The sequence below is a fragment of the Petaurus breviceps genome, unplaced genomic scaffold (assembly GCF_028583685.1).
Source record: "Petaurus breviceps papuanus isolate PSGF00001 unplaced genomic scaffold, PetGlider_PUasm1.0 214, whole genome shotgun sequence".
Taxonomy (NCBI): domain Eukaryota; kingdom Metazoa; phylum Chordata; class Mammalia; order Diprotodontia; family Petauridae; genus Petaurus; species Petaurus breviceps.
The window spans coordinates 13,929,348-13,954,519 of record NW_027185863.1 but is presented as its reverse complement, the minus strand read 5'-3'; the positions used below and the strand labels follow the sequence as shown (position 1 = coordinate 13,954,519).

Genomic DNA, 25,172 nt, shown 5'->3' with positions numbered 1-25,172 from the left:
GAATTTTCTATGTATGATAAACACACAGATTAAGTAGACATAGAATAAAATAGCAGTGAGGAAGATAACAATGTTCAGTGAAAGTACTACAAAATTCATCTGGGTGTCCGTGGATCTGAACAATCTGCCAGGAGCATTTGATAATCATCGTGGGCCTTCTTTACACTGCTAGCATAGTTTTTTGCTTTGACAGGTATGAATGAAGAAAGATCTACTTCCTAAGTTGAGGTTGTATCTTCACTCCACAGAACTCCATGCTTCGTGGTGTGATCCTAGGAAAACATTACTTGTGTTCATCCTGACACTTCCTGTTTGGCCATAGTATGGAAGTTCCCCAGGTGAAGATGTTGTGAACTTCATTAAGTGCCCAGTTGTTGCAAAGCATTCCCTAGCCCTTCCCGTAGACAGCCACCACTACTGACCCAAGTGAGAATAACTCCTGCCAAATAGTACCAGGGAGTGGGTACACATATTGCCAAAAGCTGGGGTTCTGAAAGCTTAACACATTTAGCCTCTGAAAGTCATAGGTAGACTCTGCTCAGGCTGGCCTTTGGTAGGTATACTTAAGAGATCAAATGCTTTGGCTTCAGTCATAGCTTTGGCTGCACCCTTGACATACGTATTTACTGTGTATGTAATAGCCATGAACACACATTTATTTGTTTTCAGCAATCAACAGCAGTGAAACCTTATTACAACAATTCCATACATATGCAAAATCCTTCCTGAAATGGGATGTTTAAGGCTGTTTTAGAAGGCTAAAGGTTGCCATGCAGTTCACAATTAAGAAAAAATATTTTTAGGATTTAATAAAAAAGAAAAAAAAAAGAAAATATTCCCCAGTCTTTTGGGATTTGTTGTAAGAGGGTTTCACTGGCCCCACTCAGACTCTAATTTTTGCTTCACACAGAACTGAATGTGATAGCACCGTTACATTCAGTTGTAGCTTTCAAATCTGCATCTGGGTCATCACTAGAGGGAAATTTGTGTTCTCTTCCAGTGATAATGTATTTGGTGTCAAAATAGAACCATAGTATTGTTTTAAGTATTTACTGAAATGAGCATCAGGAAACAAAATGCCATGATAAATGAAGAATAACATTTGAGTATTTTCATTTCTTCCTTTCCTTAGGGTGGCTGTAATTCCAGGTGACTGTAATCTGCCTCTCCCTTTATCTCCCCTCCAAGCCCCCAAGCATATCTGCACATGCACAAATCTATGGATTCAGTGTTCTGGTTTTCCTTTTTTTATAGAGCTCTAGCACAATTTATACACTTATTTCTTTCCTGGATGGTGGAGCCTGTTGCTCACCAGCCCAAAGGTGCTAATGAATCTCTGCCAGACCTGAGAGAAAAATCCAATAGACTTAGCACTTCGTGCTTTAATGTGATATGAGTTGATTGTACAAGGAAGGTGAGTCTTAATGAAATAATTTAGCAAAGCTACTCATCTAAGAAATTTCAGTTGGCTTCAGTGTAGCCACTGATTTATTTATTTTCCCAGTATTTTCTTATTTTAAAGAAGGTTGGCCTGGCCAATACAAATTGAAAAGTTTACCAAAAAAAATTTTTTTAAGAATCCAGAGTCCTTTATTCATATTCCAGGGTGACTAGATTTATGTATGCATTAATTCACATGGAGAATTGAATTTTTCTAAGAAAGTTGACCATACTACAATATATGTGCTCACTTTATAATGCAATGAATCTAGAAGTAATTTAGTTTTATTTTAATTTTCATATCATAGTTATTATTTTGTGATATTTAACTTGTGGGGCAAATATTTATTAATGCTTTCTGCATTGTTTTCAAGGCCATTACTTAGAAGAACTCTGTTATATGTCTGTTTACTATGTAACTGTACCTACAATATTGAAATACAGTTCCTGCACTTGAATTTTTCTTTATAATACTAAGGAACTTTTTGGTAATATAGTTCTAAAGTTTTTATTGGTGCTTTATGCACCAAAATCTTTCTTTATTGTAGAAACTAATTAACATCATTATGGTGATATTTTTTGAAACTAAGGTCACTTATAGAGTAAGAAAAATCCAGTGGGGTGTTTTGTTTTTGTTTTGGGGGTGTATTTTGGTTGTCCTTTGGGTTTTTAATTTGTTTTGTTTTTGTCTTATACCATTAACTGTTGTGAACTGGTTTAAAAGTATTAGTACTGCAGGCTTTAACAAACTAACAAAAAGATATACCAGTGTGGCAATGGTGGTATGCAGTCCAAAGGTTCAGTGTTTCTATTTTTGTGGAACTTAAGCTGATAATAGTACCTTATGTTTATGCAATTCTGTAATATATGTGTACAGTTAGTATAATAATGAACAAATGAAGAATATGGATTAGAAGATAGGTGTGAGGCATTGTCAGTACTTTTATACATGGCTTAAATGATGTTTCCAATGAATTAGTATTTACCACAAATTCACATCATGATCTATTACTTGAGTGTTTTGCATAAAGTTGTCAAAACACAGTAACGTGTATATAGTGACATAAAGCATTGAAATATATATACATACATATATACACACACATATATATATATTGTGGATTTCATTTGTGAATGGGAAAAGCCATCTTTGAGTAGGTGACTGCCGTTTGAGAATATGAATTGGATGTATATCTGAATGTTGCATTGTATTGTACAGTATGCATATTATTGTTTGTGGTTGCATATGGCAATGAAGTGTTTGTTTTATAAAAAAAAGACATCTGTTATGTACAGTTGAAATAAATTTTGCATTTGCTAGCCTGTGGCTTTTAATATTTAATTGTCACATGGGGGAAAAACAGAATAGCTTAAAGTTTTATATTATTTGGCTGTTCTCCTAAAAATCACATTGCATAAATAAAAGCCAGATGATAAAGCATTTTTTAAAAGCCCTCCCTGGCAGTAGAGTTTACATTTTCTCAGAGTTAAAGATGTTCTGGATAATGCTTGGTTATTCCTTTCAATTTATTTGTTCTTCCATCTATTTCTTTCTAACTTTTTATTTAAAAAATAATACAACCATTAAAAGTTTCATCTTCTACAGAAAAATACACTTCCCTCCCCCACTCCAATTTGCCATAAATAGAGATAGGAACAATTAAAAAAAATTTGTGAGACAGAGTCCTTTCAAGTTCTCTCTGACATTGATTAAGAAAGTGGGAGAGATGGATAAAAATAACTATGGAGTCACTAAAAGGATGTTAGATTTTGGCCAGAGACCAAAAAGAATGAACATTTTATTATAACCTTACTGTCAGCTATGTCAGTGTTAGCAGTGGAGACTTTTTATTAAAGATTAGGTTCCTCTGACAAATTAATGAAGTAATACTGTCTCATTTTTAAGAAAATAAAGTAGATGAGTATTAGAAATACTAGTATGAGAAGACATTTCACATTTATAATGTGTTAATAATCTTGCCACTTTTGTAAGGATCTCTCTGGGCTCAGCTGCATAAACAACCTCTTAGAAACTTAAGTCTGTTTTAGGCTGTGGTTCTACCACAAACCCCTTTTGAAAATGGGAATTGCATGCTGGCTATTAAGGAGTTTGGTAAAATATTTTTGTTTTTTAATAGAGTTTAATGAAAAAGTGCATTGGACAGGGAGTTAGGCCACAATGTAGCCTTAAACAGGTTTCTTAATTTCTCTTAGTCTATTTCTTCATTTGTAAAAATAAGGGAGTTGGGCTAGGGTGGATCTTCAGTGTCTCTTCTTCCTCTGAATTTTCGTAAGTCTGTAATTGATTGTTTGAATTTACATTTCCCCCCTAAAACCAGTTTGTCTATAGCTTTATAGGATTATAGATGATGTTTCATCAAATTATTCATGGCATTTTTTGGGAGAGTGATTTTTAATTCATCTGTTTAATACAGGTTTTTTTTTGGGGGGGGGGAATCACCATGACAGCATCTAAAAAGACTAATTTTAATTCCTTTTTTTATTTATCATTTTACAAAGTACTTTCTCAGCTTGTCAACTTTTTAAAAGTTTCTCTGAGTAAGAAATTAACCATTTTACTTGTCAGTGTGACATAATGATGGCCGTTGTTATAACTTAACCTCATGTAGCACTTTAAATGTTTACAAATACTGAAAATTATTACCTAATTACATTAATGAGCTCAAATTTAGAATTTCATAGTTTGCAATACTTCAGGAAATATATTAAAAGGGGGGCAACTTATCATTATCATAGGGACTTTCTGGTTTAATAATTTAAATCTTTACATAAAAACTTTTCTCCAACCATTTTCTGAAAACTGGCATTTTAAATAATGACAGTTTTAAAGATTCAAATATCTGTAACTGAAGGAAACATACCATCGATAGAAGTTGAAGCTTAAGTTTACCTATTGCTGTTCTTACATATACATTCATGTTCATGTGCACATATGCATATACAAAGGCTTTAGAATGCATATGGAGCATAAGTAACAGTGGAAGCAAATGCAGTGTGTGCATTAATTAGTATCTTTTAGGAGATTGTATTTTTTAAAACAAGATTATCTATATGTTACCTATATAATTGAAAGCTAATATTTCCTATATTTTAGGGAAATTTTTGCTTTTCCTTTCAGAATTCCTGTGGCAAATTCTATTGTCCCCAAATATGTAAACACTTGTATTTTTATTCGTTAATCCTCACAATACCAGTTCTCCAGAGTAAATAGGTATTGTCATTACATTTTAGATATAAAGAGACTGAAGCATAGAGGCTGAGAGATTTGATCCGTTTTTTTGAGGGGAAAAAAATCAAGACCAAATATCCACACTTCTATGAAATAGTACTTTACCATGGATCACATAATAGTCTCTTTTGAAGACAAATGGGAGGTACCAGGTGCAGTTGTTTTTTGTTTTATGTTTTTTTGCTTTTTTTGAAAGCCATATGGAAAATCTGCATTAAAAACAGTATTTGATCTAAGCCATTCTGCAGAGAAGACCTAGAAATCTAGGCTATTTTGTTATTCAAAATTCATCATAGTCTCATGAAATAATTTGAATTGAGCTTGGAAACATGTATTTTTTATAGCAATCACAGTGTTTTCAATACACTGCAGTATGAAATGATCTTTTTTAAAAAGCTTTTGTTATCCTATTCCATGTTGAGGATGTGTGGAATTACAAATTGAATGTGACAGATAAATACAAAACAAATGGTGTTTTGATTTGAACACAGTGCAGGAATCATCTTTTGGGGATCCTATGTAAATTGGGTTACTGCTAACAGTGGGAAAATCTATGTGGCTTAAGTTTCTATTCTATTAAGTACTAACTTCATCAGTCTGATGCTCTGTGTGGATAGAGACTGTTCTCCTCCTACATATTTGGAAAAGCCATGTGAATCCTGTGCACATTTTGGTACAGTTGTAGATGAATAAAAAAATTGAATTCTTCTTACGGTAATGAGACTAACACTTTTTTTCATGTTAAAGGAACAGGATCCCCCTTTAGCCTTCTGAATTTTTTTTTTTTGGAGGGGGGAAGGCAAGGCAATTGGGGTTAAATGTGTGTGCCCAAGGTCACACAGCCTTCTGAATTCTGGATCAGAGTGGTTTCGAGGATCAAAAGAGATAATCTGTGACACACTTTGATTATCATCATTATTGTTATAATTATTAATCTAGCAATTTTCCAAATGCTTTCCCTTGTCACTTGTTTTGGCTGCCATTTTCTCTCTTTGGCAGCCTCTTTCCATGTGGTTTAATGGTCCAGCTGCATTCCCATTAGCAAAGTGGGAGTTTTCTAGTTAAAATTGTTGTAGAAGAGAAATTTAGAGATATCTCATACATCTGCCAGTCTGAGGAATAAAAGACTCAAATTTATAACAAGTCTGGAGGGTTTGGTTTTTTTTTTTTTTGAACTAATGTCACTTTTGGAGACAAGATTACAAGGCATAGACTGAATTACCTTTAGGGTGATGATTACATGTTTCCTCAGTATATAAAAGACTATTATGTATTTTTTCTGTAGAGGTGGATAGTGTGAACAAGGCAACAGTTTGCTGTTCTAAACAAAAGTGTGATACAGCAGTTGGAATACAGCATGACATTTTTCTTCCCAAGAACATTGGTAGGAGGGTCATTCTTGAAATAGCATTTAAATAATTTAATAATAATAAACATACCAAAATAGATTTGGTGTATTTAGAACTGTATTCCTTTCTCACCTGTATAGGGCTTAGTTATTTCCAGGTATCAGATACAGGTCTAAGAACTGTATGTGATAGCACTGAAATTACTCTGAATGCTTCTGAAGCGTCTTTCCTTATTGGTTTTGTTTTAGAAAGCAAAAAATGGCTAGAGTTACTACTGAATAGCACCATGTGATATGTGTCAGAATGTACAGCAGCGCCCCCAGATAATCTATGCTAAAGATATGAATGACTTAAGAATATCTTTATATAGTGGGATCATCTTATGAAGTCTCTGAATTTATATTTCAATGGTTGCTGAATCCTTTGACTCATTTAGAAGAGAATAAACTTAAAATTAGATACAAGTCACTGTGTCTTCTTGAAGTCAACAATAATACAATAACTTTTTGGTTTTATGTAGATTTTTTTAATAACATCTAGCACAGTTCTGTGACCGCAAAGGTGTTTGATAAATGTTCTTCAAGATAAATGATTAGTGAAAGCAAAGAATGGCAGTCCTGAAATTGAAGGGCCCAAAATGAAGCAATTTACAAAATTACTTTCTAAACAGATAAACCCACATATTTGTTGGGCCACATATTTTTAAAAGGTTAAAACTACTTCAGTTCCAATTGTGGTAGTTTATTTTCTTAGACAAATAACAGTCTTTCTCAGTCTTAACATGTATATGATAATTTTTAGAGGTATATAAAATTATGAATTTGTATTGTCTCATTGTACTAATACTTTCTAAAGCTTTGTCATAATTGTAATTTGTTTCTTTATTTAAAAAATATTTAATTGTTGTCATCCCTCACATCTGCCATTTCCCCATTAAAAAAAAAATCTGCCCTAATTTCTTGGGCTTTTCAGAACTCTGCAAACTTCATTCCTTCAACATACATTTATTAAGCATCTACTGTGTGCCAAGACACTGTGCTAGATGCTAATCGGATAATCTGTTGGTTATATCCAATTTTCTTATTTTTTATTTTAGACAATTTTATATATTCCTGAGAATTTAGAAAATAATTTATAAGTAGCCACTGAGGAAAATTTGATTTTTTCCAACTAAAATGCCATAATAGTTCTATATACCTTTTCAAACTTCATTTTATTTATTTAAAGGTCATATATATATGTGGTTTTTTAAATGTATTTTACTATGCCCAGTGTGTATGTTTGTTTATTTTTTAAAAATATGTATGGCAGATTGATGTTGCTATCAAGGGCAACAATATTTCCCAGAGTTTTTTTATTCTTTCCCTAATGAATAATCTCTTCTCAATAAATGCCCATGATCCAGATGATTGGTTTTTTTTTTCTCTTTCCTTTTCACTATCAGGGGAGAGACTTAGAGATTGTAGAGAAAGGAAAATGGTGCCAGGGTGTGGGGTTGGTTCCAGGTGACATAAGTGCAAGAGACTGAGATTCCAAAAGTAATATCATAGATTATGCAAAATGCCTGGCCCTGAGAATTATAGTAGTTGAGATCTCGTAAATGTCAAATCCTTTTGCTTAGTATTGGCACTGCACTTACTTTGAAATTTTCCTTAATAATCCTAGGTTCCCGTAAAGAATCTGCTCCCCAAGTTCTGCTTCCAGAAGAGGAGAAAATTATAGTGGAAGAAACTAAAAGTAATGGTCAGACTGTGATAGAGGAAAAGTAAGATGTTTTCCAACAGTTCAAAGAGGGTTGCAAATTTAAAATTTGATACCTACCTGCCTGCTACCTCTACCCCATTCCATTCCCTGGATGGAGCTGCCACTATCAGTGGTGAAGTTTGATGAGGGTGGGCTTATGGTTATAAAAGCTTTACTGTTCTTTTACAGGCTGAATCTTGCTCTGGGTAAGAATTCTGCCATTTACACAAATCAGCTGAGTTTTAAACCCTTCCAATTCAGGTGTCAACATTGTAACATTGGAATAATTAAGATTTAAGAGTATACCAGAGGTGGGGAACCTGTGGCCTTCTAGGTCCTTGGTGTGTCTTTTTGACTGAGTCCAAGTTTTACAGAACAAATATTTTATTAAGAGGATTTGTTCTGTGAAGTTTGGATCCAGTCAGAAGGCCGCATTTGAGTACCTAGATGGCCACATGTGTCCTCGAGATCACAGGTTCCCCACTCCGGGTAGAGCAGTAACATTGACTTAACTTAACAAATATTCTGATAGGTCCTCTCTTGGCTAAGCATTTTAATATAGCTGGCCAACTTAATAGCAGTATTTAATATGTCAAATCATATTTTATTTTCAGGAGTCTTGTTGACACAGTGTATGCATTAAAAGATGAAGTCCAAGAATTAAGACAGGTGGGTAACAACTATACCTTAATCACATATGTAGTCAGAAAAATAAAATCCTTTATAGACTCACACATACATAGGCATGTCCCTAAATATCTATGGAAAACACGTCTTCAGGTATTTTTGATGTTTTAAAGAAATATTTCACATACCTGTTAAAAAAAGAGGGAGAGAGGGCTTGCTGGTTTTTGTTGTTGTTGTTTTTTTCTATAAAAAGACCCAAGTGATCTAGCAGTCACAAGCGGTTCTCTCTAGCAATTTAGTTGAGGCTGGTGACAACAGAAAAAAAAAGTACCCTTCATCCTAGTCTTAGCCTTTTAGTCTTGGGGTGCCAGGATAAGAATGGACAATAGCCCCAATCCTACCAAAAAGTTCCATGGTTCTTTATACTTACTCAGATTGTTATTCTTCTAGATTAATTGTAATCCCTAAGTGATTATCTGCTTGAAAATATCCAATAAAGGAGAATTCACTGTCTCCCAAGATAGCCTGTTCCACTTTTGAGTAGGTGTGTTTTTTTGGTACCACTTATTCTTTGATAACAAGGGCCTATTCTAATTATTTGAGGACCAGCTCTAATTGTTAGGAAGTTTTTCTTTAAATTGAAACTGAATCTATGTCTGCAACTTCCATCCATTTCTCTTCCATTATTCTACTTCTCTTCTGTCTGGAGACAAGTAGAATGAGTCTAATACCTTTTCCACAGAATAGCCCTTTTCATTCTCTATCTTAGTGCTACCTTTTACTTATACGGTTACACTTTATTATGGTCTACACCTGTGCTTCCATTGGCATTTGAAACTCCCAGTGCTGAAACTCTTACCAGTGCAGATCAGCAATTGTCCTGGAAACTAGTCTTATGGTTCCTCAGACTTGCTTGGGGGACTAAGTGGCTAAATTACTTAGCATTATGTGTCAGAGGTTTTTCTAACTCTGAGACCATTTTTCTATTTATATGAGGTTATGTGGGCAGCAACAAAATTTGTCATAAGATGAAAATTTTGACTAACTAACCACTTATACATTTACTTTTGTCCCAAGCATTTTACCCAGCTTCACTCTAGTATCCTTGCCTATTCTAGCCCCCTTACCTTCCACCATATTGCCACTGATTATTCCTAGGTACTCCAAAAGAGAATAATTTGACTACAAAAGCATTAAGAAAATAAATGAAATCCTAAAATGTTTTTGTAATATTGATCCTCTTTGACTGTGCTATGAAAATCAAACACACCATGAAGGATGTTGTATAATTCTGTCATACAAATGAGGTCTTGGGAAAAATTGAGTCCCTTCAAAATAAATCAGCATTTGATTCATTCTTTGTTCAAATTATAACTTATCATAATTCTGATTCATTTTTCAAGATAAAGTCCAATTAAGACCTTTATCATTATCTATTTTGAGAGGATTCACTTGATATGGCTTTTTTCTGATACCACTTCTTTTGAGTAACAGCTCTGCTGGGAGATTGCTACAATTTCTTACCCTCCAACTCGGTCTTCTCTTCTCCAGCTTAAATATCACAGTTCTTTCAACCAATCTTCTTTTTGATATGTTTCTCATTCTTTCACCATCTTTCTCTCCTATCCTAGCAACTCTCTAATTTGCCATTGTCCCTCCTAAAATGAAGTTCTAGGAACTAAGCATAATATTTCAGCACATTGTTGCAATAGACACCGTGCCACTCACTATAGCCTATCAAATTAGCTTTTTTGGCTAGTTTTTCACACTGTTTACACAGTGAGTTTCAAGTCTTCCAGAAAACCCACATCTTTTTCATAGGAACTATTTTCCAGAGATACCTTCCCTCTCCCCCCATCTTGTGCAGTACTTGTATGGTTAATTTTTTAAATTCAAGTATGAGACTTTTACGAGGGCAGCTACATAGTATAGTGGATAGAGTGCCAGGCCTAGAGTCAGGAAAATTCATCTTCCTGGGTTCTGATGTGGCCTCAGACTCTTACTAGCTGTGTGACCCCTGGACAAGTCATTTAACCCTGTTTTCCTCAATTCTTCATCTGTAAAATGAGCTGGAGAAGGAAATGAAGAATAAGACACAATTGAAATGATTGAACAACAACAGAAAAGGAATTTTACGTTTTTCCCTATTGAATCTCATTGCATTTGGCACAGTGTTCTAACCTGAGTTTTTGGATCTTGTCTGTCACCCAAAAGTATTTGCTATTTCTCCCAGCTTGATTTCACCTGGAAATTTTGTAGGCATATGATTTATGCCTTCATCCACGCTATTAACAAAATGTTGAATATTACAGAGCCCAAAACAGATCATTGAAACACTCCGCTGGAGTTTTCTTTCCAAGTTTACATCAGCCCCTTAATATTGGCGGGGATGGGGTTCTGGCATTCAGCTAGTTTGGAATGCGTCTAACTATACCATCACATAACTTTCCCCATTCTTACAAGATGGTGTAAGAGACTTTGCCTAGTACTTTATAGAAATCTAGGTTTGTGATTTTGCTGACCTTTGCCTGATCTACCATCTAGTACCAGTGTCAAAAGGGAAAACGAGGTCAATCTAGCATTGACTGTTTTTTATAAAATCATACTCTTCCTTAGTGATCACCCTCCAAAGCCATCTTTTTACTAATGTGTTCTTTTAAATTTTACTAGGAATGAAAGTCAATCTCACTGGTTTATGGTCTACAGACTTCATTCTCTTCTCGTTTTAAAAAATTAAGACAATATTTATTTGTCTCTTGATTTATAGCATCTCTCCCCCTTCTTTTTGATTTTTTTTCAGAAATCACCAGTAGTTCAGCAGTTACAGCTAAGTTTTTGTAGTATCTTTTTTTTGTTATTGTTTGTTTTTGCTTTTTGGAGGGGGGAAGACAGTTGGGGTTAAGTGACTTGCCCAAGGTCACACCGCTAGTAAGTATGTTAAGTGTCTGAGGACAGATTTGAACTCAGGTCTTCCTGATTCCAGGGCTGGTGCTCTATTCACTGCACCACCTAGTCGCCTCTACCTTGTCTTGATTATAGTCTTTCTAAATCAGGTGTTTGAATTCATTGAGGCCTGGGTTTCAGCTTCCTCTTATCCATTTTTATCCCATTTTTCTCAGTCTAAAGTTCACTTTTCTTAGAAAAACTGAAGACAAAAAAAAAAGTTGAGGAGCAATTCATTCTCCATTTTCTCATTATCATCCCATCTACCCCAAGCAGTGGCCTGATCTTTTTCTTTTATTTCCCTCACAACATAGCTAAAGTCAGCTTCTCCTTTTTTTTTGTCCTTCTCTACACCACTCAGTTCAATTTGAATGTAAGTGCTTTTGATATTATTGTACTATACCAGTCTTTTATATTTTTCACCCACACTTCTGTTTTCTGTACTTTGCTTTTTTTTTCCCCCCTTCATTGGAGCATTTTATTTGTATGTATGTTTTACATCCTTAGAAAAAGAATCCCAGGATTTTTCCTCCTGTGTATTTTTGTCTTGCTTCCTTGTGGTCCATGATGCCCGCTGAGATTGTAAGCACAATAAACCCAAACTGACAGGATGGTAGCAGATTATTCTACCACTTTTCCAGATCTTTCAGTTGAACATCAAATCTGGGGCTGATTACACCACACTTGTTTAATTGGCCTGTGAGATTCACAGCAGTTTTTCCTGCTCTGTGATCATCAGTGATCTCAGATTTGCCAATGTAACCATGCTTCTTCATCACAGTTAAGAACCGGACAGTTACTTTAGAGCACGGCCTAATGAGAACCTGGTGTTTTCCTCATTTTTATGCATTGTTGATGCTTTTGAGAGCATCTGCCAAGACATTCATATGCACCATGGTGGCAGTGCTGCAAGATGGCAGAAAGCTGTATTTTGCTTTTAAAAATCAAAATCATTTAACTTATTGCCTGTTAGTTCCCTTATTATCCTATTTGGATAGCTCCTTTTCATTTTTCAAATATTTCATGTTTGTGACTTCAGAACTTCATTCTGGAGATGTTCCCATCGTTTTAGGGTAATTTTCCCTGTAGAATTTTAAGCTATAGCATCTTATTACTCTTTCTGGAAACCCTTTGGCATCTACTTGAGCAGCATCTAAGACATGGGTGGGGAAGCTGTGGTCTCAAGGCCACCCTTTGACTGAATCCAAACTTCACAGAAAAAATCCCATTAATAAAAGTATTTGTTCTGTAAAACTTGGACTCAGTCAAAAGGCTGCACCCAGGAAACTAGAAGGCCACATGTGACCTTGAAGCCTCAGATTCCCCACCCCTGAATTAAAGGTATATATCAGATCATGGCTGTGTTTCCTCTCATTTTCTATCATGAGTTCTAAAATGGTTAGGTCTCTTGCATTAGGATTCACCTTCCTTATTACCAATACTTTATTTATCTCTATTTCTGTCTGCATATATACACACACATAAGTTTCATTCCTGTATCTCTCCTAAGATGTCTTCTGTGAATCATTGATCCATTCTATTGATATTCTTCTTCCTTTGTTGTATCTACTGTACTTTTTAGTATCTGGCTTGGTAGATTCAAGTAGGCAGTTTCTCCTTACCTCTCCACTTTCTTAAAGCCATTTTGGCCAGGGGCTCAAGATAAATGGTTTTTATTATTTTTTTTGTCTTACCAATTCTCATTATAGTCATTCTGTTCCTGGACTATCGTTCTTGTATTTAATCCATGATTTAGAAATCCAAGTCCTATTCTCAGATACCATCTTCTTAACTAGCTGTTGACTTCCCAATTTTGTCTCTTTTTGGTACATTCATTTAGCAACAATAATGAAAACACTTCATATATCCCTAAAGTTCTTCATTTTTTCCCTGGAACTTCTTAATACTCAGCCATGTTTCTTAGGTTTATTTTGGTAGGGTTAATATTATTTCCTCATGAAAATCACTAGAACTAGGTCAGAAGCTTTCTAAAACATCATGGATATTTGCTCCCAGAAAACAACTCTGTCATTCATGTCAGGTTAACAAATGATCTCATTGATAGCCCTCATTATGGAGTTACCAACCACTACCACTTCCCTCTTCTTCCTGTCATTGCTACTGGATGAACTTTCCTGCTGCCTCTTGCAGATCTGCATCAGCTTTCTTTGGTGTACTTCTGTTCAGTGGGTACAGCTCTGTTCTCTAAAGACAGACAGATGCTCGCCTACCTATGAAATACCTCCAGATACTCAGTGCTACTTCTGCCTTTCTTCCTTCTCTATGCTGATTCTTCTACCCTCTAGCCAAGCAGAGTTTAAAGATTCCCCTCCAATTCTTCAGATTCTGTTACTTTTTGAAGGACTATTTCCATTCTTTTAAGGAAGATTTTATGGTTGGGGAAAATAGAAAGTAGAGATAGATTTCTGTAACCCTTTCACCTTCTCAGGTAGGCAGAGCAACATGTAATTCTTCAAACATAGCTGTTTTTTTTTTTGTCTTTAGTAGAAACACAATCTTAGCCCATCCTACTCAGGTGACTGCAAAATTCCTTTTAGTCATGGGGCCTCCAGAGTGCAGCTTGCTTTTTATAGTGAATGTTAAAGCTTTCTTTGATTGACGTTTAGCAGCTTCCTTCCAAAAGCTTCAGTGAGGCAGAAGCTACTTTTGTTGTCAGTCACAAACAGAACTCCCTACCCCTTTTACTTCCTTATTTTTTTCTGTCCTCTCTCCATAATTCACAGGTCCTCTGCAGCTGAAAAATGCCAAGCCAAAAGGTATCTGAAATGTGTCAGAGAAGATCAACTCAGTAACTCTGACGGTAGAATCCCTAGCTCATTTGGATCCTGAGAGGATAAAATTTAAAGCCACTGGGCTCACATGAAACAATAGTACGCTGAGCACTGTGTCAGAGAAACTATTAGGAAATGCCAGCTTCCTTGGTTTGCATAGCCTCATCCTCATCCATTTCTTAAGCTTAACCTCAATAGGGTGTGTCACTCTTGCCCCACAGCCCCAACCTTCCAGAGAAATCATACTCACTTAGCAAATTAGTCAGGTGGACAGGTACTTAACCTTCATCATCACCTTTTAAAAGAACCGTTATTTCTCAGTATGTGTTACATTGTGGCCTGTTGTGCCCATTTCTACAAACAAAATAGAAGAAATGGCATTTTACTTTTGGAGAAAATAGTAACTATATTGCTTGTTCCCATTGTTTTCTCACTAGGGCCAGATTTATAGTCTTATCTGAAAATGAACTATTATTGAACAGCCATTCCATTACTCACAATATGGCACATCATTACTTTGATTCCTTTGCAAAGTGCTTGTTGGTAGTTGTGAACAGGAAAGGAGCAGGATGTAGGCACATAGTATATCATGTTATTTTCTGCCTTCTTATGATACATCAGCCACAGGGATTGTGTATACAAATGTTCGTTTACAAAAAAAGAATCTTTAACGAGGGACATTAGGACTATTTTCCTTCAGTGACACGTTTTGGATCCCAGTAGCAATTGTACATAAAAGAACACTTAAATGAAGTTTCCATTAGGCACTCCTCCTTTATGATGCCAGGAAATTATGTAAGCTCTTTTGGAGTGTTGAATAAATACATTGCATCGTAACAGCACTAGAATCTGCACCAGACTTTCATGAAATGAGTTGTTGGAATTCTTTTCTTGGCAGCATGTATTTTGGGGAAGGAAAGTTCTGTTCAGTGCTGAAAATAAATTAACATGTCATCTGTTTTTTTTTTTTAACAGGATAACAAAAAGATGAAGAAATCTTTAGAGGAAGAGCAGCGAGCACGCAAAGACCTGGAAAAGCTCGTAAGGAAAGTCTTAAAGAATATGAATGATCCTGCTTGGGATGAAACCAATTTATAACGAACTTGCCTTTTTTTCTTTCTATTGAAAGACCAGTTATTTAGACCAAGCTGGGGATGCCTTCTGACATGAGTCAGTATTACATCAAGCTCACTGCAAAGCAGGACTTAACTGGATGGAATGGTTATCTTGCCTGTTATATGTATAGAAAAGATCTTGTTTATCATGTGTATAGAAATGATGAAATCATTTAGTAAAGAGTTCATATGTGATGATAGAGACCATGGCTCTCGGACTACATTAAATTAAATTTGTTAGCATCTAAATTACCTCATTTTACAGAAAGTGCAGTGACTGACTAAAAGTTCATGTTTCTCAACAATGACTTTTAATTGAACATATATAAATATATACATATGTATATATTTCTTGTAAATATCTATAATTTTTAATGCATACATGGTTGCTGTATCTGGGCTGACACCATGCTAGAATTTCCTTTCCTCTTATCTTTATGGTCACAAGGGTTAGAAAACATTCATACATTCATCCGAGTGGAAGATAAGAATGTCTAAATCCTGTTCATAGTTCATCCTTTTTGTTCCAAGTTACCCTACTCACATCACAATATAAAAAATACATTCTCTTCTAATACACTTAAGTAATTTAACCTTATTTATATCTGTCCAAACGTTAAAATAGCTTGTAAGTTTTTGCTGAAAACAGTATTAAAAATATTAAAGATGCAGAAGTTCTGAGCCCAGGATCATTCAACTATCTAAGAGCCCATGATTCATACATTTATTTGAGAAACTGACACACTCCATAAATGTGGCCACTTAAAGATATATGCAATTGTCTCCTTTGTCTAATTACTGTATCAGTGATTATTTACTATATTTTTTGAGATCACACACAGACTTTTATGTATAGCTCGTTAGCAACTTGATGAAGTGCACTGTTTGTCCTCCCTCCAAAAAGAGGAATCTAAAACCAGATTATGTAAATAAAATGTATTATTTATTATACAATCACTGCAGCCAACAAAAACAAATAGAGGTAATATTAGGAGCTAACATTCATGGGTAGGATTTCTTTATTAGGCTAGTCCAAATTCTGAGAGATCTATTTTTCCATCAGGATGCAGCAAATGTTAGCACAATGCTCTGTTGAAGAGGTTTTCCCTTCTCTGGCAAGTATAAAGCAATATATACATTTTATGCCCAGGCAACTGAAAGTTTTAAGGTTTAAACTTTCCCTCTCTTCCTTTCCCTCCCCTTCTGCACACCCTCTGTATAAACTGCAAAGCTAATGGGGAAATGGAAGTCTGGGATGATATTTGCTTTTCTGAGCCTTTCTGGCAGCCTGAGTCTTGCATTTAAAAATCTTACCAGTGACTTAGAGTAGATAAATGCCCTGCCTAAAACATAGCCACTTTCTGTTCTGCTTCAGTGATGTAAGACCTACGATCCCAGGAACTTCAATGTTTCATATTTCATGCAGATTATTTCCTTTTTTTTTTTCTGATTAAGTCAGTTTTCAAATGAAGTGAATTTTTTCATAGAGCATGTACGAAATCTTTTTAAAGAGGCAAAACCCTGCAATGCTGTATAGTAGGAACTCTTGGCAAAAGAATAAGAAAAGCTAGCCAGCGTCTGGCATCAGAAGGGTGTCAGGTACAAATTGTAGCCTGTACCCGGGAAGGTGATTGATGGGATGTAGGAATTTTCTGAATACTAGGCATAAGAAAATAGGAGCATTTCCCCCCTAAAAATGTCTGTAATTCTGATATACTAATTTCCTTTGAAATGGCAACTTTAAAAGCATTTGGATCTCTATGGTAATTGTGGTTTCTTCTCAGTTTCGTCTTATTAAAAGTTCTGGTCCTGAATTTGTTTAATTTAACTCACTGGCGCAGTTAATCTTTTGAGGAACATTGTACACACAGACCTTTTGGTGTGTTATAGAATCTGTCATTGATCTAACTAATGAGAAAATTGCGGGGTGGGGAATAAGAAAATTTTGACATTCTGATTCAAGATTCAGAATTTCCAACAAGTTATAGTTCACATGGAATGCAGATATGATGATAAATTTCAGGTTTTTTACTTAGGGAATTTTCTTAAAGGTAGATTTTGTTCCTTAATTACTTATGGTTGGAAGGACATTGGAAAGAAAAACAATACAAAGGAGAAAAGTATTTAAGTTTGCCTTCTTTAGCAGATTTTAACTCAGGAACAACTTTGATCTGATCTTCTCTCCATCACTTTGTAAAAGGTGGTATTGCTGTGTCTCTTTGCTGAGAGATATAACATCTGTCCTAGCTGAAGAACTAATCTAGCCGACAGCATATGCCAGGATAGATCTCTTACAGAACATGCCTTAAATAGTAGAATGAAGTATTTAATTCAAGTGTGATGGTGTTTTTAATGTCTCATTCCTTCATATGTGGGATGGTCATTAAGATGACTGTGTTAATGCATCGCCTTTTCTTTCTGTAGATCCCAAACCATGAATTAATAAGTCAGGTTTTTGGGGAGCAGAGAAAATGCATCTCGAGTGTTTCTTTTTTTTTAATTCGTTCTTTTGTACATATACTCTATACTTTTCACCGTGTGACCTTCTGAGGGGTTGGGATTTTGATATAAACATTAAAAATGGGGCACTGTGTATTTAACCTTTGAAAGGGTTACTTCTTTGCTCTCACCTTTTATGGATGAGGAGATGAAGCCATTTCTTATCCTATAGATGTGAAGCACTTTCAGTTCTAAACTGTGTTTGAAATGTAGCATCTGAAATTCTTTTTGGTGTACTTAATGATGTATGTGCTTGTTTGTCTCACCATATGTCATGACATCCTGGACATTAAACAACTGACTGCCTTTGTATAGATTTTCTTAATGCCAATTGTTTGTTTAGGAAATCTAGAGCATCCATTTACAATAACTCTGGAGAAAATTTTAATCTAAATGTCACAGATAATGTCCTGGTATTGACTACTACAATGTTTATGCTACATTGTTGTAATTAATATTAAACAATGATTTTTTTCCTATATTATGAAGCATTGTTATTTCATCCTGTGGATTTTCTGTGTTTTGTTAATAAGTAAATGAATTTGTTCATGACCAGCAGAAAGTTTTGAAGAACAAGGTAGACCTCAGTAAACTGGGAACCTGTCAGAAAATCCAAGGTAAAATTACAAGAATTCCCCTTACTGAGGAAAATAGCATGTGCTTAGTGCTGAGGATACAAAGCAAAAAAAAAAAAAAAGCAGAAACAAAAACCAAAACTGCCTCAATTTTCCTCTCCTCTCTTCACCTTGAACAAAATTTAAGAAACAGGGGCGGCCAGGTAGCACAGTGAGTAAGAGCACCGGCTCCAGTGTCAGGATGACCTGGAGATCAAATCCCGGGCTCAGACACTTAGCACCCACCCAGAAACACCTGGCCGTGTAGCCTTGAGCAAGTTACTTAACCCCAATTGCTTAAAAAAAAATTTTTTTTAAGAAACAAAAAATAAAAAAAGAAACAACCCTTGACAAAGCAGATTGTTCTAGTTAGAGAAATTTAGTTAATAGAATATGTAGAAAGTCTGACAGATTGTGTTAGCAAGTCAATCAAGACTGGATGGAGTTGGAAGAGTAGCAGCTGTTTAAAAAAATGATTTGTCCTTTGGTATTCTTAGGGCTCATCCACCCCAGAGGTGACCTTGCCTCTTCTTACCCACCCAACTAGTGATTCTCCATCCTTGACCTCAGAACTTTGGCAGTTATAGAATAAAACTTTTGCCCTTAAAACTAGAGAACTTTTAACTAGTGAGGTAGATGTTCACAAACTTGACTGGCACCTCACTGCTGCTAGCTCTATACCTCCCTTATCAACTCACTGTCCCACTGTCCATAGCAGCACTCGGAAACCTCCTCAAGCCTGCCATGGCTCCCACTCTCCTCACCCGCAGCAGAGAAGGCTTCCTTATAATGTACAGAAAGAAAGGGGGGCCATTCAATACAAGCTCCTTCATTGCTCCCTCTTTCATCTCACATCATTGATGTGCCTTCTCCTGCTCTCTTCCTTCACTTCCGTCTCACATGAGGAAGAAACCTTAATCTTTACCAAGGCCAACTGATCCCTTTCTGTACCATCTCCTTCACCAGATTGCCTCTGTGCCATCCCCAATTTATCATTGTTTTCAATCTCTGTCTCATGGCTCCTTCCACCCCTGCTAATGATTGCCCTGTATCTTTTCTGCCCCTTTCAGGCTAAACTCCTACAGCAGGTGCCTCCACTTTCTGTCCTCATACTCTCTTCTTAACCCATTATAATGTCTTTCTGACTTCAGCATTTCACCAAAAATGCTCTCTTCAAAGTTATCAGTGATCTCTTAATTGCCAAATTCCGTGGCCTTTTATCAAACCTCATTCTTTGACCTCTTCAGCCTTTCATACTGTTTATCACCCTCTTTTTCTCTAGATTTTCAGGACTCCATTCACTCCTGATTCTCCTTCTGCCTACCAGACTGCTTCTCAGTCTCCTTTGCTGGATCTTCATCCATATCACACCATCTTATTGGAGTTGCCCCAGAGGTTTCTATTCTAGGTCCTCTATTCTCCCTCTATACTAGACACTTAGTGATCTCATCAGCTCCCATGGATTTAATTCATAGTGTTATGCTGATGATTCACAGATCGATCTATCCTGCCCTAACCTCTGCTGATTTCTAGACAGCTTATCTTGGATGTCCAGTAAACATCTTAAACTCAACATGTTTAAAACTGAACTTATCTTTACCCCAAAACCTCCCTGTGCCATTCTACTTACCATGTTACTGTGAAGGGCACCATCTTCCCAGTCCTCGCAACCTAGGCGCCTCTCACCCCAACCCCCTTTCCCATATCCAATCTGTTGCCAAGGGCTGTCGATTTCACTTTCGCAATTTTTGCAATATCTCTTGAATATCTTGAATCCCCTTCTCTCCAACACAGTGGCCACTCTGGTACAGGCCCTCATTCACCTCATACCTGGACTATTTTAATAGCCTGCTGGTGGGTTTCCCTACCTCAAGTCTCTTCCCACTGCAATCTAAAGTGATTTTCCTAAAGCACAAGTCCAACCGTGTCACTCCCACCACCCCCATTCAAAAAACTCCAGTGGTTCCCTGTCTCCTCCAAACACAAAATACTATGGCATTCAAAGCCTCCTACTTTCAAACTGCCTCCTACCTTTCTAGTGTTCTTGCATTGAACTCATTCCCTTTGATCCAGTGACATTGACTTCCTTGCTGTTCCATGATCGAGATAATTTATCTTTTGACTTCAGGCATTTTCTCTGACTGTCTCCTATGCTTCTACCTCCTCATCTCTGTTGGCTTCCTTTAAGCTCCAACTAAAATCTCATCTTTATAGGAAACTTTTAATCAATCCCACTTAATCCTAGAGCCTTCTGTCTTGTAATTATTGCCTATTTATCCTGTCTGTAGTTTGTCTGCTTATTGTCTCCCCAATTAGATTGTGAGTTCTTTAAAGGCAGGAACTGTCTTGTCTTTTTTTTTTCCCTGCCTGTACCTTTCTTATTTCCATGATTCCTCTTCCTGACCCCTTAAGATTCCTCAAGTTTCCATTCTCAACCCTCTTTTTTTTATTCTACAACCCTTATCAATCTCATTAATTCCTGTAGCTTCAAAGATCATGTCTACACAGATGATTCCCAATGTTCCCCATATTCCAGACCTATATCTTCTCCTCACTGCACATCTCTGTCTGGATGTCCCATCAGCAACTCAAACTCAGGATATCCTAAAAACCGATTTCTTCCCCCCCAAATCTTGCTGTTTCTTATGACCATTGATTTATCATTGTTAGTACCACTATCCATTTTCATCTCCCACAGTTGGGATTTTGATGTTTTCTTTGGCTCTTCTCTCTCCCTTACCTCTTATATCTACTCACCAAGTTCTATCCATTCTGTTTTATAGTACTTCTTGCATCCATTTTTCTATTTTGACCATCACACCCCACCCCACAACCAGCCTAAATTGCTGAATTGTAGCTTCTTTACAGGTTCCCTACTCTTATCTATTCGTCATGTTGCTGACAGACTAATCTTCCTTATTGTTCCTAGATGGAATATGTCCATATGGCCCCCAGTAGTCTCACTCATCATTCCTGAAGCATCATATGGTAAAGAGCTAGACTTGGGAGTCAGGGAAACCTGAATTCAAATTCTGCATTCTAGCTTTGTGGTTCTGGGCAAGACATTTAGCCTTGGCCAGCCCTAGTTTCTTTATTTGTAAAATGAATATAATAATAGTATTTACCTCACAGGGTTGTAGTGAAAACCAAATGAAATTACGCATACACACACACAGTATGTATGTATGTATGTATAAAACACTGCAGACCTTAAAGCATTATATAAATGCTAGCTATTAGTGTTCCTAAAACTTTATAGACCAAAGTGCGTGCCAGTCTCTGGCAGCCATTTCCTTTTGTGTATTGTTTACTCTGTTAGAAAATAAACTCCTTGAAGACAAGGACTATACTTGCCTTTAATATCTGTATCCTAGTACTTGATACATAGTAAGTGCTTAAAAAATGACCATTCATTCATTCTTTCATTCATTCATCCAGCAAAAACCTGGTCATATCATTCCTCCTAATTTTTTAGGCTTATTTCAGACTTTTGTTGTTGAGTTGTTTTCATTCATGTCTGATTCTTCATGATCCCATTTGGTATTTTCTTGGCAAAGGTACTGGAATGGTTTGCCATTTCCTTCTCCAGCTCATTTTATAGATGAGGAAGAGTGGAGGCAAGCAGGGTGAAGTGACTTTCCCAGGGTCACATAGCTAGTAAATGTCTGAGGCCAATTTGAACTCAGCATGAGTCTTCCTAACTCCGGCGTGGCTCTCTGTCCATGGTGCTGCCTAGCTACCTCTACTTTTCCAGAAAGGTTGTTCCCTATGGGATACAGATGGCCAAGAGATTTAATGTTTCCTATAGACCTGCTAAGCTTATTTATAATAACAGGCTGTGAATATCTCTTTGTCTAAGTATAGTGCATGAACTTTGGACCTTTTTAAATTACATTTTTTTGCTTTTCAAAAGTAATCTGCACAAGGGATGCAGATTTAAGCTCTATAGTGAGGTAGTTTCTTTAGGCTTCATCTGAAGTGTGTGTGCCCATGTGAATGTATCCATTCTTCATGGTTCTAGATCCATTTTCTTATGCATTTTTTAATCTCCTTAATTTTTATTATTCTAGTTTTTAACATTTCCCATAGTACTCTGTCTTCCAGGTGAGCTATCATGATTGGATCAATGAAATTTTTATTCAAACGATAGGAACCAATAGTGCTCAAAATAAGAATCACAGACTATTAACAATCATATGAAAGAATGCTTCAAATCACTAATAATGAATTACAAAACAGCTGTTTGCACATCGCAGAGGAAAACAGAGTGGGAATAATCAGTGCTGAAGGGGTTGTAGGAAGACAGACACAGTGATACCTTGGTGGTAGTGCTGCAAATCAGTGCAATCATTCTGGAAAGCAATTTGAAATAATGTACAAAAAGAAGGGGAAAGGGGGCAAAATTGGATCTGAAGATTCTATTATTAGAACTGTATCCCAAGGTCAATGACAAAAAGAAAGGTTACAAAAATATTTATAGCAGCATTTTTTTCTAGTAGCAAAAAACCGAAACAGTAAATGACCCTCAATAAGGGAATAGTTGTGGGACGTTAAATGGAATGTCATTGTTAGAAATGATGAATATGATGAATCCAGAGAAGCATGGGAAGGTAGTACGAGCTTATACAAAAAAAAGTGGAAATAGAAAGATATTATACACCATGACTGTTATGATGTAAATAGGACAACAATAACTCTAATCAAAACTGAATGTTACGGAAGTAGGATGACCAAGTATGAGCCCAAAGGAGAGGTAGAAGAAAGCACCCCCCTCTGCTTCGTTGTAAGGGCTGGAGACTGGGTAGATAATACCACGTCATACTTTTTCAATGTTTGTTAGTTTTGCTGAATTATTCTATTCTTTTTTGCATAGAATGACTGTCTGGGGAAGGGAGGGAAAAGGGGAAGCATTGAGAAATGCTGGTGTTATAAAAACAAAAGATATCAAAATTTCATTTAAAAAAAGCTTATAAAAGATATTAACTGGGTCTAGTTAGTATTTCATTACACGGGACAGCAGCGTTAGTGTTTAGAAACACTCTGAGGTTGAAACAAACACTTTTGCTGGTTGAAACAAACCAGGCCCTTCCTGTCTCTACTGGATAAGTGACTCAGTCATATTTTTAACCTTGCATCTCACTTTATGAAATCATTCTATTTAAATGATCTCAAGTTCATGAATGATGCCTGGAGATTTAGGATGCCTGATCATATAATTAGGAGATTTTAATATTTGCAGTTAAATGTCTGGGATTTTGATAAGTTAGCTTAGTAAGCAGTCATGACTAAGTTCATGGAGATGGGGTGGGGTGGGAGAGACAGAGAGACTCTCAAAAGTAAAATCACCTTGTAGAAAAATAGTGAACAGAAAAAAGAATTAGCAAAAAAAGAGAAAAAAGTTGGGAAATTTAATGAATAGTTGTTTTGGAGTAAAATAAAGGAGGAAGATATCTTCAACAGGAAAAAGAAAATAAGTGGTAATAAAACACTAAGAAACAAAACTTCAGAGCTCTGCTATTCTAGCTCCATTAGTTTCCAGTTGTACTACATACAAAAAAATGTTATTTTTCCACCTCTGCATTTTTGTCCTCCATCTCAACAGTTCCCTTCTTTGAGAATCAATTTAATCAACAAACAGGGCCATTGCCATCTTGCAGATGGACTCTGATGACACAGGAGGAGAGAGGTTGATGACTTTGCACAGTTCAGCCTTAAATCCAATTCACTCACCAGTCAAGATAGCACCCTCCTGATGTCATTGGTCCTCTTCGAGAAAGAAGGATGAAAAATGGTCAATGAGCATTTATTAAGTACCAGTGCTGAGTGCTAGGAATAGAAACACAATATTGAAATAGTTCCTGCCCTTGAGAAACTTAAGTGTAGTGAACAGAGATAATAGGCACCAGCATCTGCTTATACAGAATAGATATGTTAATTTTGGGGGGAAAGAGCTAGCAGCTGAGGGATCAGAAAAGACTTCATGTAGAAGGTGGTGCTTGAACTAAGCCTTGAAGGAACTGGGGACCCTAAAAAAAAAAAGCTGAAGTAAGGAGAGCATACTTTTTACTGGAGATGGGAGATCCTATGCTGTGAGAGAAACTGAATACCAGTTTGACTGAACCATAGAATGTATGAAGAAGAGTAATGTGTATTAAGGCTGGAAAGATAGTATGTCTCCAGCTCGTGAAGCCCTTTAAAGGGTAAATGAGTTTAATTTTTTTTGCTTTTTTGGAGGTGGGAAGGCAGGATAATCGGGGTTAAGTGACTTGCCCAAGGTCACATGGCTAGTAAGTGTTAAGTGTCTGAGGCCGGATTTGAACTTAGGTCCTCCTGACTCCAGGTGCTCTATTCATTGTGCCACCTAACTGCCCCAAAATGAGTTTTTTTAGTAGGAGGGTAACATGGTTAGACCTGAACTTTAGGGGATTAGAAATGGTATGATTAGGCAATTAGACCCTGTAAGGTCCCACAACTGTACAGATTATTTCACTATGAATTTATGTTATCTGCTCTCAACTGGGTCTTCACAACAGCAAGGCAATCCTTTTACTCCCCTCTAGTTAATTCTCTATCTCCTCTGCTATTAATATACTGTTCAAAATATTATACTAAATATTTCATACATATATATCTTGGCCATCTGTTTTCCTATAGGGAACCGTCTTTCTGGAAAAGTTGAGGTAGCTAGGCGGCACCATGGACAGAGAGCCAGGCCTGGAGTCAGGAAAACTCATCATCCTGAGTTCACTATATTATATATAATGTATGCAATATATCATATATAATATATTAAATACTGT

The 25,172-nt window shown here is 36.3% G+C and overlaps 1 protein-coding gene across 1 annotated transcript in view; it reads left to right on the top strand.

The window, feature by feature from the left end:
- ARHGEF7 (Rho guanine nucleotide exchange factor 7) overlaps positions 1-18,237 on the top strand; it is a 310,305-nt gene extending 292,068 nt beyond the window's left edge. Inside the window, exons 24-26 of the mRNA XM_069094099.1 lie at positions 7,705-7,804; positions 8,397-8,451; positions 15,120-18,237. Coding sequence (XP_068950200.1) covers positions 7,705-7,804; positions 8,397-8,451; positions 15,120-15,242 — 278 coding nt within the window. The 3' untranslated portion in view covers positions 15,243-18,237. The remainder of the gene's footprint in view (positions 1-7,704; positions 7,805-8,396; positions 8,452-15,119) is intronic.
- The last annotated feature ends 6,935 nt before the right edge of the window (positions 18,238-25,172 follow it).